We start from the raw sequence: 12,916 nt of genomic DNA on the forward strand, positions 1-12,916 counted from the left end.
CTTTTTGCGGCCCTTTTCCCATTGTACCGGATTTTGGCCTTTTCCCCCTGTAGCAGCTGTAACAGCCCATATTGCCAGGAACAAATAGCTAAGAAACCCATTTTAAAACAACCCAAGATAAGATTTACGTAGCCAGAGAGATAGTAAAGGGAAAACTACCGTTGTTGCGGTAAATTCGGTTGCATATCCGGTCCTAATTCGGTTGCTTGTCAGATCCTCACTTTTACTCGCAACATGGCATGACATGAGATACAGCAAAGGCCTCATGAGAACGAACCCCTTAACTTGGACCCCACTAGATTTAGCATCCACTCACTAGATAATGCTTCATCCCACGCTTTTTCGAGGCTTCCTAGACTCCGGCTTCCATTACGTTGTAGGTTGATACCTTAGCTTCTCCCCCAATGCAAAGTGCATCCGTTCAACCATGTGGGAGCTGCACAGCCATCGATCAACAGATTGCGGAACAGCCGGGGTGGTTATTTGGCAGCGGCTCCGTACCTAAGCTAAAGTAGTGTGTGTGGTAGGTATACAGTACATACATACAGTATCAGGTAGGTCTGCAGCATCATGACCTCGACTGTTTCTGTGCCTCAATTTTCCATTGTGCAGTTTCAATCCAGTTCCTCTCCCTGCCATGCTATGCACCAAGCATCTGCCAATTCACACGTCCATTCGCGTATTTGCGGACTTGTTTAATGAGAGATCTATTGTAACTTTGTGGGTTGACGTCTCAGTGCATTGATCCTAATGCCATGATTACTCATTATTTTGTATAAATGATGACTCTGTCAGTTATTGAGTCTCGTTGTCCAGAACTGAGCTCACTCTGCCAATAACCCATATCAAACATCCAGCCCCCTTTCTTGTCATGCTTCGCCTTCGCTGAACCGTCAAAGCGGCACAGGAAAGACACGGCAAATAGTCGGGGCAATTCTCCAATACAACCTCCCTTACACCGAAAACAAAGCAACGACTAGGACTAAAGAAACGTTTCGCTCGAAAGGAGCTATTCTCGCTGCAGGCTGAACACAATTACCCCAAAATGCGGTATGAGAAGCCAATACCAACGTGGCTGATACTGCCTAGACTTGATCAAGTTGCAAAGCATTGACATACAAGCCAACCACTGGTTAAGCAACAGTGGAGCGTTGTGTTGTGTTGGTGGGCTTTTGAGGATATCTTCACTTTTTCCCCGCACTCTTGTTTTAGGTGACGCAGGTCCCCCTCCCCAGATGATCTAGCACGGCGCTACAAAGAAGCAACTTCGGATCCGTGATGGCACATGAGGTCTCTGGGGTCTGGGGATCTCCCCAGACAGTTCTTGAATTACTTGACGCCATGTTCAGTCACTTCTACACCACATTGGGAACCGCTCTCGGGTTCAGGGTTCATCCCAGTCGGCTGGGCGGAGGTCTTTTCTTTTAAATGCGGGGAAAGCTCCAAGCTTGAAGAATATAGGTCTTGGTCCTTGACTCGAAATCCCTGCGATGTGTTGTGTGGTGCTGTGCTGTGTTGTCTAGGTCCATGCGAGCTGGCTCTGGATCGTAAGCTGTAGGAATCACTATGTGGGTTTCTTAGGTACCAAGACACGGCAGGACTGGTTTGGCCTTGTCAGGATCGTCTTAGATCTTTGGTGCCCGCAAGCGGCATGGAGACTTACAGAGTGCCACGCCAACGTTTGCATTATGATTACATCCGTCGTCAATACAATACAACACTGATAGTTGTCTCGACGAGTGATTTGGTGAGTGCAACCCATCTTGGCACGGCCCAACATCTCAGTCACGGTTGTGGACAAATGAACGTTGACTAATGGTTCTATACATGCTTATGACGCTCATTTGGGTAGTACAGTATCAGCCAGGTATTCCTAACCCCTTGTACATCCTTGTCAGTTGAACTTCCTTCTCGAACGCACATCTACTAGGAGGCACTATTGGATCATATTTGGTTGTTGAAGATCCACCTTCCACGATACCTTCACAGGGAGTCTAACTGTTAGGGGCGTCACAAGGCTATTCCATCTGCCTCGGAGCCGTTGTCAGTCTGTACTAGAGCCGCCACAGATTGATTCTCAGTCATGTAGTCCCTAGATTAAAATATCTGGGGGAGATGGGTACAGAGTAGGTCAGTTAGTTCCTGGGGCCTCCACGTTTAGGCCTGTGCCAGTGCTAAAATGGCATCGAATCCACTGCGGCTCCGCAGTATTGACTTGCATGAGCCGCAACCACAATTGCCTTCCCCGCATTCAAGGCGCACACCCTCAGGACTAACCTGAAAGACACCCCAAAGACGATCCGTTCATCCTGGGGCCCCAGGTTTTGATGTTTGTTTAACTCCTTGTTCAGGGATGCTTCGACGAGAATGAGGTCTCTCGAATCGCTGGAGGAACGGAAGTTGTTGACGAGATGGATTCATTGGTTGCCATGTGCCCGGTTCAGCAATGTCGCATTGCCCAGGCTTGTCTTCTCATGATGGCGCCTGCAGTCATGACACTCAGATGTGCATTATGTTCTTCTAGATCAGCACTCTTGGGGTTACATGTGCATCATCATTGGCTGTGACGGTGCGTCTTGCATCGAACCGACAACTTGTAGCATTCGTCCGAGTAAAGGGTTGCCGTTTCGGAAACCAGGAAACCAACTACTATGTACTTGCGACTGGTGGTCATGTGGCATGATATCTCATGACCTTTCCTCAATCCTCTTTTGCTTGTGCGGTGTTTCTCCAAGTCCCGGAAAACAAAGGCGAGGCTGTCAAAGCTCGACTTACAGGAAACCCTTCTTTCAGCTTTGGAAAGTTCGCAGTGTGATATGGCAAGTCGCAAGAAAGGACTATATCATATTACATGTTTTATCCTCGATACAGCGCTGTTCATGTTTGCTACTATCTCTTTTTACTATACTGATTTTGAAATTTGAGTCTGCTCTTAACACCTCACACGAACACGCAATACGATGTCGCTCAAGACACGTCTGAATTGAACATGCGCGAAAAGCATTGCCTTGGTATATGACTCTTTACTTCTTTGGAGGCCACTCCTGACGCCTACCAACTTACGAGCGAACTACCATAAGCGATTGCAAATTGACTCCCTTGGGGTTCTTTACCAAGGGTTGGCCAACTACAGTGGGCAAATACAAGTTATGGAAACAGCACAAGTCCAAAGGGGCATGCCACCAACAATGTGTGCAGCCATATTCTTTCTTATTGATTTATGAGGATTTGGTTCGCGAAATCAGACATCCCTCCTGCCCACCTTGTCCAGGACTTTAAACACCAAAGGCTAATGGGTATTCAGAATAATTGATCGTATAATGCTTCTATTCGGTTTAGTCTGTTGCTTAAGCAGCAACCTCGATCGACTGCTCGATACCATCCGCCTTGCCTGACTTGACGGTCTTTCCGGTCTTGACGATCTTTTGGAGGACGGTCTCGTAAGGGAGGGCAGTGATGACCTTGGCGGACTGGTTCTCGAGGGAGACCTCGTAGCTCTCAACACCTGCAAAGTAATACTGTCAGCGGCGATCAGGGGTCAGTCGGGTAGAGAAACATACCGTCAAGCTTCTTGAGGACGCGGTCGATGGCGCCAGAGCAGCCGCCGCAGCTCATGGCAATGTCAAACTCGTAGGTGTGGGTGTCGGCCATTGTGAAGAGTGTTTGTGAAGTTGAAAGTTTGAAGTTGAAGAAAATCGCGGGGTATCTTTGGTAGTTATGAATTCGGAGATGCGATACGGAGTAGTAGGGTCCGTGCTGGAAAGTGGGAATATGAATGAGTACAACAAGAAAGAGAAAAGAGATGGGAGAATGATTGTGTTTTATTACTTTGCTGCTGACTGTGATGAGCAACGGTAACTCTATTATTAATACACGTTTCTCTAAATTTGTGATACTATCTTAGTTGATTGCGCAATTGGAGGCGGCGCCAATTTCAGAGACGTGACAAAATGAAACATGCTCAAGACACGGCGAAACTTTTTCTGAAACGCTGCTATAGTGACGTGTAATTACTCCGGTGCTTGGGCTTTGGGTTTACAATACCGTTTCATTTATTTTTCTGTTGCTTTTGGTGATTTAGTGCGAATAGACTCTATGGTTTATTCGTCTTAGAGAGTTACTCAAAGTTGCAACTAATTTTATTGTCAACGTTGTGTGAATGGGACAAGCAGCATGTTGATTTGTCAAGGTGTTTGTGATTCAAGTTGATCCGCTGCCATGTTCAATTGATTATTCTCTCGACGGCAATGACATTCTACTATGTAGTAGACATTCATGTGATTCAGTGAAGAGGACAGCTTTCAGTTTCCCTACGGCTATTCATATTAATTATTTATCCGGACGAATGAATACCATCAAGATGGATGATATTTGGTACGGAGGTTACCCTATACTCAACATCAATGGCTGAATAAGCTCAACATCACCATCAACAAGTGATCCAATTAGGAACAGACGCAAGTTCAAGTCTCACACAGCATTCGTTTGCATTTTGATCCAGTTCTTCAAAGGGTCCATGTTCGTAACTCACGGTAATCCGAACAAGCACAGACAATATGCAAGTGGTCTGACTTCCAGGGCCCGCCTTTCACAAGGATAACATGATCTGATCGGCTTCACCGGCACTATCTCGACCGTATTCTCGGAGGGTCAAAACCGTTAGCATAAGGTGACCAAAATAGATAATCTGAGGCCTTTTACCGATGCAAGTGTTCAGCCGAGATAAGCGTTGACTGCACCTTTCTAGAAGAATGCATGTCCAAGGGACTTGCAGGTGCATGCAACCTCGACTACTCTCCTGACAGGTAGCTAACAGCTTACCAGGCTGCAGCAATATCGTGTCATCTGAGATGCTACTAGAAACCTTCCATTACTGTTTATAGCACCGGACAAGAGCCTCACTACCATATCCACAGGCGGATCGGCCCTATGAAGCCTTGGTCCAGAGTTAAGTTACAGGGACAAGCCATCACAAAGAAAGCCATATTGGCAGATGAGGCTCTGCTTTTCCAACAGCCACAACCAGAGCCATGCATCCTTGGTTCAGGGCGTGAATCCTATACCGTACGCCCATATTCCCGGGTATCTGGCCGAGCAGTTTATACCGTATCATGATCTGATCTGACATAATCTGACGATATCGCCTTTGGGCCTCGATCGCGGCTGTTTCTCGGTCTAAACAAATAAGTTACACTTGTCCATCCTGGAAGAGATGGACCCCCACGGGTGGCAACGCTTGATAGTTGTGAGTTTTGGGTAATTGGTAGGGACTATCTCCTGTGGGATGCACATTGTAAATGTCAGCGGATCCTTGGCCTCTCACGAATGGTTTGAAGTGGGAGACGGGTTCTGCTATCAATGATCTGATATAAGTTGAATAAAGGTGATGATCGACTTTGGGTGTGGACCTATTGACTTAACAACAGCTTTACACCTGAGAGACTTTACTGAGGGGTCTTCTTGGATAGACCACGTCTATTCAAGGAACATTGAGATCGAGTACGAGACCAAAACGCAGAGAATGTCTGCGATAACCTTTATAGTCCAATAAATTAAATAAATAACTGTAGGTCAACTAAATCACAAACAAACACATCAACGCTTCCCTAATTCACAAACCAATTCTTCAAAACCTGGCCTCAACCTTGTTCTCAACATCCTGCAACGCCCACTCACTCCTCGCCTTCTTACTCCTCACCATATCAACATGCTCCTGCGTAAACCCCTTGGCCACAACCGCAGGGTTATATCCCAGCTTGTTTCTATTTCCCACCATGGTAGAGTTCACCGCAGGCGCAGCACGCCCATCAGCTCTCTTGTAAATCGTCACCACAGCGGCACCTCCAAGACCGAGATTGTGCTGTAGACAGTATCGAGTATTGGGCGCTGCACGGTTGTTGGCCCAGCCACGGAGGTGCCATACCAACTCTGCGCACTGCGCGATACCTGTCGCACCTAGGGGATGGCCTTTGGAGATGAGACCGCCTGAGGGGTTGATGATGTATTTTCCTCCGTACGTAATGTCGCCGTTGCGTACGAGCTCGTGCGCTTTACCCCTGTCACAAAGACGTAGCGCATCAATAGTGACCATCTCGTTCGCGCTGAAGCAGTCGTGTACTTCGACGACTTGAACATCACGAGGAGAAATCCCAGCTTGCTTGGTTGCCTCTTGCATAGCTCGCTGTGTCATCTCATAGCCCATCAAGTCAATTGCGCTGCGGGAGAAGAGACTTGGTGCATCTGTGGCAAGGTGCTGGCCTGCGATCTCGACGGCTTGTTCGCGGAGATGAGGGCGGGCGTTGAGGAATGCCTCTGATACGATGATGGCTGCTGCGCCGCCATCTGAAGTTGGACAGCATTGGAGTTTGGTCAGAGGCTCGTGGATCATGGGGGATTGGAGGATCTGTTCTTTGGTGTAGACGTCTTGGAACTGAGAGTAGGGATTGTTAGGTGAGTGGGCGTGGTTGATGCGCGCAATTTCAGCAAAGTCCTCGGCTGTGGCCCCGTATCTATTGTGAAGGTCAGTCGGGGTCTGTCTTGTGAGCTTTACGTATCCGCTGATACTGACTTTTCCATATACTCCCTACCGGCATTGCCAAACATCTGTGCCGCACCGGGAGAGTTCGTGATACCTCTTGTATCAGCCATCATCTTGACAGTCGTCCCTGTTGGACTCTCTCTATCCTTGAAGAAGCTCTGCAAGCTACCGGGCATCATCTTCTCAAAGCCCACCACCATGACACACTCTGCAGCTCCGTGCTCCACCAGGGTCCTGGCCATGTTGAGACCGGTGCTTCCAGTAGAGCAGTTGTTGTTGACGTTGTAGATGGGGATCTGGGTCATGCCGAACTGGTAGAAGACGCGCTGGCCGCAGGTGCTGTCACCGTAGCAGTAACACGCGATGCCCTGGTCCACATCATCGTAGTTGATCTGCGCGTCGAGAAGGGCCTTGACGCCTGCTTCGAAGCCCAGTTCTGTGTAGTCAACTTTGCCGCGGGGTTTGATGAACTTGGTCATGCCCACGCCCAGGACGTAGACGGGTGACTTTTTGTTGCTAGACATTTTGAGAGGTATAGAAGCACTTGCTCGCTATTGTTTGATCCAATATGTGAAGAGGGTTGTTTGCGGAGAGTTGAAAAAGAGACAAGATTTAGAATATGTATGTATTCATGATATCACCACCTTGACCTCTCTGTAACATGGTCTCTGCATTCCCTTGCAACTTGGACTGTTCCACCTGAGGATCGACAATTAGACTAAAAACTACCCCGGCTTTCATCCCAATCAGGTAAACAACTCGGGTCGAACCAAAATCCTCGTCAAATAAGATCAATTTCTTTGTTGCATTCAATACCCCAGGCTCTAAAACACTATCATCGTGCGGGGGAATTGGATGGCCAGGAACCGAGATACCGAGGCTCATTGACTTGGATACATTGCCTCTTTTGGTCAACGACAACTTGGATGCTCAATGGCTCGTGAAAGGCAACAGCTCCAAGATTTATATCTCTGTCATATATGACGAGAAGACAACTACGAGTTCACAGATGGTTGGGAACAACAAATGCATTAGAATATTGGTAAAATAGATAATCGCTGGGTGTCAAGTTTGTTCCGGCCGAGTGACTCGGGGCCGTATCTCAATCGGCCGACTATTCACTACAAGACGTTAGCTTTCGACGATAACTGCGAGGTATAAAGCCAAGGCCATAACAAGAGATCTATCACGTTGGTTCATTTGTTTATTCTCTCGCGATATCGCTTCTCGTTAAATAATCCAAAGTGCCGCCTGTACAATCCATCTCAACCATCACCACAATGCACATCCTTCTCCTCAGTACATCAGACCAAAACGGCTCTGCAGTTCTTCAATCTGCAATATCCAGAAACTACACCGTCACAGCTCTTCTTCCCTATGGTTCATATTCCCCAAGCCACGCCAACGTTATTCTCGTTACTGGCTCGTCTACGTCTCAGCATGATCTCGAAACAGCACTACAGACACCGATGTTCCCAGAAGCTATCGTTATAGCTTTCGACCATGCCAATCTATGGGAGTTGGTCGCTCGAGCGCTCCTCAAAGCCATCGCTGCCGTGAATTTACGAAAGCGAACTGAATGGAAGTCGTCGTATTCGCAAATATCCTTGCCTTTTCGCCTCGTATTCACTCACAGCAATGCCACGCAAATGGGACGGGATGATTATAATAGAGTCGATGCAATTGTACGGGACAGTGGTTTGCCCTTCGTGCTAGCTCCGAATTCTCGTGTCTCAAAGATGCCCAAGACAATACGTGCTTCTCCATGTGACGGGCGTGGTGTTGCGTGGATGGCTGCTGTCAAAAGAGTCAGTATGGCAACTGACACAGCTCAAAACAACGAACCAAACGGGGGTGTGCCTGGCTTGGTAGAAGCGGCGAGTATAGAGACATCATGACCTTTCGATTCAACATGGTTGCTTGGGTATTCTTTGGCATTAATCTGTAATTAATAATTCAAACCATTTCCGTATCCCATTTACAGAGTTTCCAAAACCCCATCCATCTATTGGACTCACCCTCCGGCAGTCGTGTACAAGTCCCAAGCATACAAAAAGCTCACGTTTTGCTCATCTAACCCAAATGCGCCTTGCAAGGTCACGTATGACCATCAGTGTCGAGGCACCATGAATAGAATTCCCCGTGCAATGGGGAAACTCAACAAACGCCCGCTGAACGTTCCAGACCCAGCACAATACCGCCAACTAATACTCATTTGCCATCGATTTAGCAAATCAGTCTACACGATTGCCCCGATCAAAACTTCTGTACACATCAGGACAGAGGGAAGAAAGAGGCAACGTCAAGAAAAAGATAACAACTTGAAGGGCAACTAAGCCCTTGACACCCGAGCATACACGTATCTGCTCGAAAGAACATCACTCCCATCCTTCCCAAAGCATCCAATTGTCAAAGTCGTTGAAGGCTGCCGGTACTCCGATCGAGTTCCGCTGATACATGAACGGAACATGATGTCTGTATGCATCCCCTTGGTATCCGTCGACAACACCGACAGGACCCATTGGGACGCTATCGAGACTCATATTGGTAGCCCTGGAGCAGCGGTCCAGTATCATGCGAAGACTCTGTACAACATCTTCAGTCTTGACCTCGGGTTTGGAAACACATTCCAGGACAACTGCCAGGCATACCACATCTTTGGTATCTCGGCCACTGATGTTGCGAACCAGAAGGTCCAACGTCTTCTCTACGGTAGTGATCAGTCGAGAAGGAGACCAGAGCACAAGGTTCTCTGGGTTGTAGATCGGAAAGTCGTCTGAAGAATCGGGAGACATGCGCAAAGCTTGTGAGCCAAGTCCTGAGCTATCAGAAGCTGGACGCACAGCTGACCGAATGTAAAAACATACGCTCAGCGCAGCTTGGATGATATCCTTCTTCAGCACTTGATGGTACATCTCGGTGATGTCTTGGAAGTGCGCAAGCATAGGATCTAGTTCATCCAAGTACTTCATGATGACCATTGAAGACCTTAGATAAGCTCGGGAGATTTGCGCCGGGGCGTCAGATGCCCCTATCGCAAATGGTCGATAGAGTGCCAGCAGCGGTCGCCGCACATGCATGTCGAGGATGACCCGCGACCTCCACTGCTTGCTCTTCTGCGAATCGCTCAATATTCCTTGCCTAGGGAAGATGTAGTTGATGTCGTCAAGAAAGCGCTCAAGTTTAGCCCCAACATCCATAATCTCTTGATAGTCTCGGATTGTGTCGATCCGGTTCAGCATATGTGCCACCTTCATTCGAACCCCCAGTGTCATGGCGGCATAAACTTGCATCTGATTGTCGGTGACTACATCGATAGGTTTTGATGTTGGCAGCTCCTTCATATCTGGGTAAAGTTCATTATCGTCGAGGTTGCGTGGCGGTCGGCAGGTAAAATCCCCTTCCCGAACCAAACACGGCAAGTTGCTGGCAAGTGAAATATGAAGATCCATATCAAGAATTGTAAACCACAGTCGGCGGCGCATCTCGCCCAGGTACACGGGAACCCGTGGTTCGAATTCTGCGGGATCACGGTGAAGGCCCATATTCATAGCCATGCGCACGATAGAACCGAGTGATGTCCAAGAGTCCTGTATCCGAGGTGTGATCATTCGCTGCGCGTGTACAAGAAGAACCTCGACCTGAAGCACCGCAAAATCGACCAACTGCTTTCCCCTTAGGCTATCCAGCCACGTTCGCACCAGAGCGCATGCTGTTGGAATATGCACGCCTTCAGACCGCTCGTTGCCTAGCCCCTTTGATTTTGTTTCGAAGCGAGACGCGATAGAACAGAGTGAGAGCAGTTGTGGAAGGAAATATTCGGATTGTATCTTGCCTTCCCAAAATAAATTATACTGCTCAGTGAACATGGGTAAGTGGACGATTCGGTAGATGGTTTCGGAAGTGTCGACGTATGATGCGACTAGTCTGTCGCATACAGCTTTCTTTGGTAGGATATCCGTCATTCGCTTTTGAACGGGCATCATCGAATCGACAAAGACAGTGATTGGCGACAAGGATTTGCGATACTCGTCGATAAGAGCTTTGTGAAACCACTTAAAGTTAAGTAAAACCTCGCGTACTGCACTGTTGTTGGAATTGTTTGCCATAAATTCCTTTGCCTCATCAAACTAGTAATGTCAGCAAGTGCACAGATTGAACAGTATTAAGAAAGCATTACCAAGTTGAGCAAGACGCGAGGGCTGTTTTGGCCATGATACCTTGTTCGCAAAGCTCCTTGTTTGACTGTTAGACCTCGTATAGTTTCAGAAGACGCAGCGATAAGTCGGCCCCCACTGCCCTCAGATACCGCAGAACTTCTGGCCATTAGCTGCCTCTCAAGCCTTTCCATGCGCAACGACAACTCTTCTAACGATGGCGCACTTGGGGCGTCTCCGTTCCGAACAGGACCATACGCCGAATCGCTTGGCAGTGGAGTAGTCGAATTGAATATGCCGGTGTTGCAATTGCGTTTAGCTGGCCGAGTGGGCTCTGGCATCTCGCTGTCGGAGCCTTCTGACAGATTTGCGGAGTCATGATCGACAGCGTACTTGCAAGTTCGGTTCGATTTCTGGCACTGAGAGCATGGACAAAGGCGATCACATCGGAGTTTACGCTTCCGGCACTCGGTACATGACTTGACTGGCCTAGGTCTCTTCACGCTCCGTTGCTGTTGCTGCTGTTGGTGGGTGAGCGCGAGGCTTTGGGAGGGTGTTTGCTGTAAATGGTGAGGTGGTGTCTGCGACAAAGGCGTGTCGTAAGATGTAGAGGTCAAGATGGACTGAGGAGGAGGCGCAACAGGTGCGTTACCTGCATCGTGGGTGGTTGAATGCGCTGTAGTCATCTCGGGCATGCCTGCGACCAGGCGACAGAGTGCCAGAAGACCAAGACTGTGTAGCGGTTTAAAAAAAAAGCTCGACAGCTCAGGAATTCGGGCAAGGCAAACAAGTGGTGGATCGGTGCCTCAAATCGGAACAGCGCAAGTTTACGGGTATATAGTAGACGTTCAACGAGCGAGGTTCGAGAAAAGTGCGCTGACCAGCTTCGGGGACTTTTGAGTTCAGTTACAGGTGCGATGGTGGTCTTCAGGTTGAGGAATCCGACGACAGCCTCGGCTTAGGTAGGTAGGCAATGGTAGGTCGCAAGCGCACTAAACTCGCAACGGACATGACGAACAATAAAAGTAGAAAGGTTCGGGCAAAGTCGAGGAGGAGGAGGAGGAGGAGGAGGAAGAAGAGGCGAAGCCAGAGAATAATTGTTCAGGCAAGCCCGATGCGAATAAGTTGACGAGGCACCGGGAAACGGGGCACAAAGGCACGGGACACGGGGGACAGCCCAGGGCCACACCGGTAGAGGGAAGTGCTATAGGTACTGCGCAGTAGGTACTGAAGATGGGATGGGCTGGGGCGGCTTTGGCTTGGGCTTGGACATGCTAGGCCAGGGTCGTTGAGCTTTACCTTGTTTGACGGAGCTACTCCGTAGACTGTATCCGTAGAGCAGAGTAGAGCAGGCCTCTCTGTTCTGTTCTGCTGTGCATTTTTCTCTGGCTGTCCCCATCTGATTCAGCCACCCCAAACCAAACACGCGCACACGCGTGAGTCGGGCGATCCAGCACCAGCACCAGTCCCAGCAGCACCAGCGAGCCAAGGTGCAGATGGATGCGAACAAGGTGGTACTGTAGGTAGGTACCTGCTATGGTGGAGTGGACCCGTTGCCTTGGGCTGGACCCTTTGCAGAGAACTCGTGCTGGAAGACATTGTTCTTAGTAGGTTCCATGGGAACATCGTGGTCCAGTCCACTGATTGGTTGCCAGGCGCCTATTATACGATGTTCATCAAGGATGTTTTTATTGCCCGTGAAATGGGGATACCTCGTCGACTGATTGCTAGACTAGTATCCAGTGCCACTGTATCAACGATTGAGTCGTCTCTTCAGGCCCCCGAGATAAGTGCCACGAGCAGCCTGAGCCATAAGTAAATGGACATGGGATGCTGAGAATACCAGACAGGAGGCGCTGGAATCGCTGTCTGGAACTGAAAGGATTAGCTTGGCGGGGGGTCGGTCTGATCGACCGACGGAGACTGTTCAGTGGAGACATGACCTGTAGGTACTAAGGCAATGCACTGTTTGTGTATCCGTAGGCCAGAACCTGGCTAGAACGTCAGAATGGGTCCTTGTTGTTGATATTCATTGTCGATCGCTTTTCTGGTGCGCATTCATTTCAATCATTTGTGAATTTGTGCAGCAATGCAACATGGTTATCCCGAAATGGATGCTAGAAACATTCGATGCAACTTCATCGTGCTTATCAATTGCATACAATATAGATAGGACGGCGAGGCCATTCGCTTAGAACAATTTGGGAAGGAAGGTCAAAAA

General features: G+C 48.7%; 5 protein-coding genes across 5 annotated transcripts; 3 read left to right on the forward strand and 2 right to left on the reverse strand.

The window, feature by feature from the left end:
* Nucleotides 1-3,165: 3,165 nt before the first annotated feature.
* On the reverse strand, nucleotides 3,166-3,769 carry FGSG_10854 (uncharacterized protein). Its single transcript, XM_011327233.1, has 2 exons — nucleotides 3,561-3,769; nucleotides 3,166-3,505 (listed from the first exon to the last, which is right to left on the reverse strand). The coding sequence occupies exons 1-2, from the start codon at nucleotides 3,649-3,651 to the stop codon at nucleotides 3,348-3,350; spliced, it is 249 nt and encodes an 82-aa protein (XP_011325535.1). The 5' UTR covers nucleotides 3,652-3,769; the 3' UTR covers nucleotides 3,166-3,347.
* A 1,857-nt stretch (nucleotides 3,770-5,626) lies between these two features.
* Nucleotides 5,627-7,062, reverse strand: FGSG_10853 (nonspecific lipid-transfer protein; the record flags this gene model as incomplete). Its single annotated transcript, XM_011327234.1, has 2 exons — nucleotides 5,627-6,509; nucleotides 6,569-7,062. The coding sequence occupies 2 exons, from the start codon at nucleotides 7,060-7,062 to the stop codon at nucleotides 5,627-5,629; spliced, it is 1,377 nt and encodes a 458-aa protein (XP_011325536.1).
* Nucleotides 7,063-7,818: 756 nt separating this feature from the next.
* Nucleotides 7,819-8,436, forward strand: FGSG_10852 (uncharacterized protein; the record flags this gene model as incomplete). Its single annotated transcript, XM_011327235.1, has 1 exon — nucleotides 7,819-8,436. The coding sequence occupies one exon, from the start codon at nucleotides 7,819-7,821 to the stop codon at nucleotides 8,434-8,436; it is 618 nt and encodes a 205-aa protein (XP_011325537.1).
* Nucleotides 8,437-9,006: 570 nt separating this feature from the next.
* On the forward strand, nucleotides 9,007-9,318 carry FGSG_13903 (uncharacterized protein; the record flags this gene model as incomplete). Its single annotated transcript, XM_011327236.1, has 1 exon — nucleotides 9,007-9,318. One exon carries the CDS (start codon nucleotides 9,007-9,009, stop codon nucleotides 9,316-9,318), a length of 312 nt encoding a protein of 103 aa, XP_011325538.1.
* A 2,350-nt stretch (nucleotides 9,319-11,668) lies between these two features.
* Nucleotides 11,669-12,514, forward strand: FGSG_13904 (uncharacterized protein; the record flags this gene model as incomplete). Its single annotated transcript, XM_011327237.1, has 3 exons — nucleotides 11,669-11,671; nucleotides 11,725-11,905; nucleotides 12,033-12,514. 3 exons carry the CDS (start codon nucleotides 11,669-11,671, stop codon nucleotides 12,512-12,514), a joined length of 666 nt encoding a protein of 221 aa, XP_011325539.1.
* Nucleotides 12,515-12,916: the final 402 nt, after the last annotated feature.

This window comes from Fusarium graminearum, chromosome 3 (genome assembly GCF_000240135.3).
Source record: "Fusarium graminearum PH-1 chromosome 3, whole genome shotgun sequence".
Classification (NCBI taxonomy): Eukaryota; Fungi; Ascomycota; class Sordariomycetes; order Hypocreales; family Nectriaceae; genus Fusarium; species Fusarium graminearum.

What these genes read in the sequence shown, in the direction of transcription:
- FGSG_10854 (XM_011327233.1), bottom strand. Translation starts at nt 3,651, where the DNA reads ATGGCCGACACCCACACCTACGAGTTTGACATTGCCATGAGCTGCGGC. An exon ending in CGTCCTCAAGAAGCTTGACG is followed by an intron (nt 3,506 to 3,560) that starts GTATGTTTCTCT and finishes ATTACTTTGCAG; the next exon opens with GTGTTGAGAGCTACGAGGTC.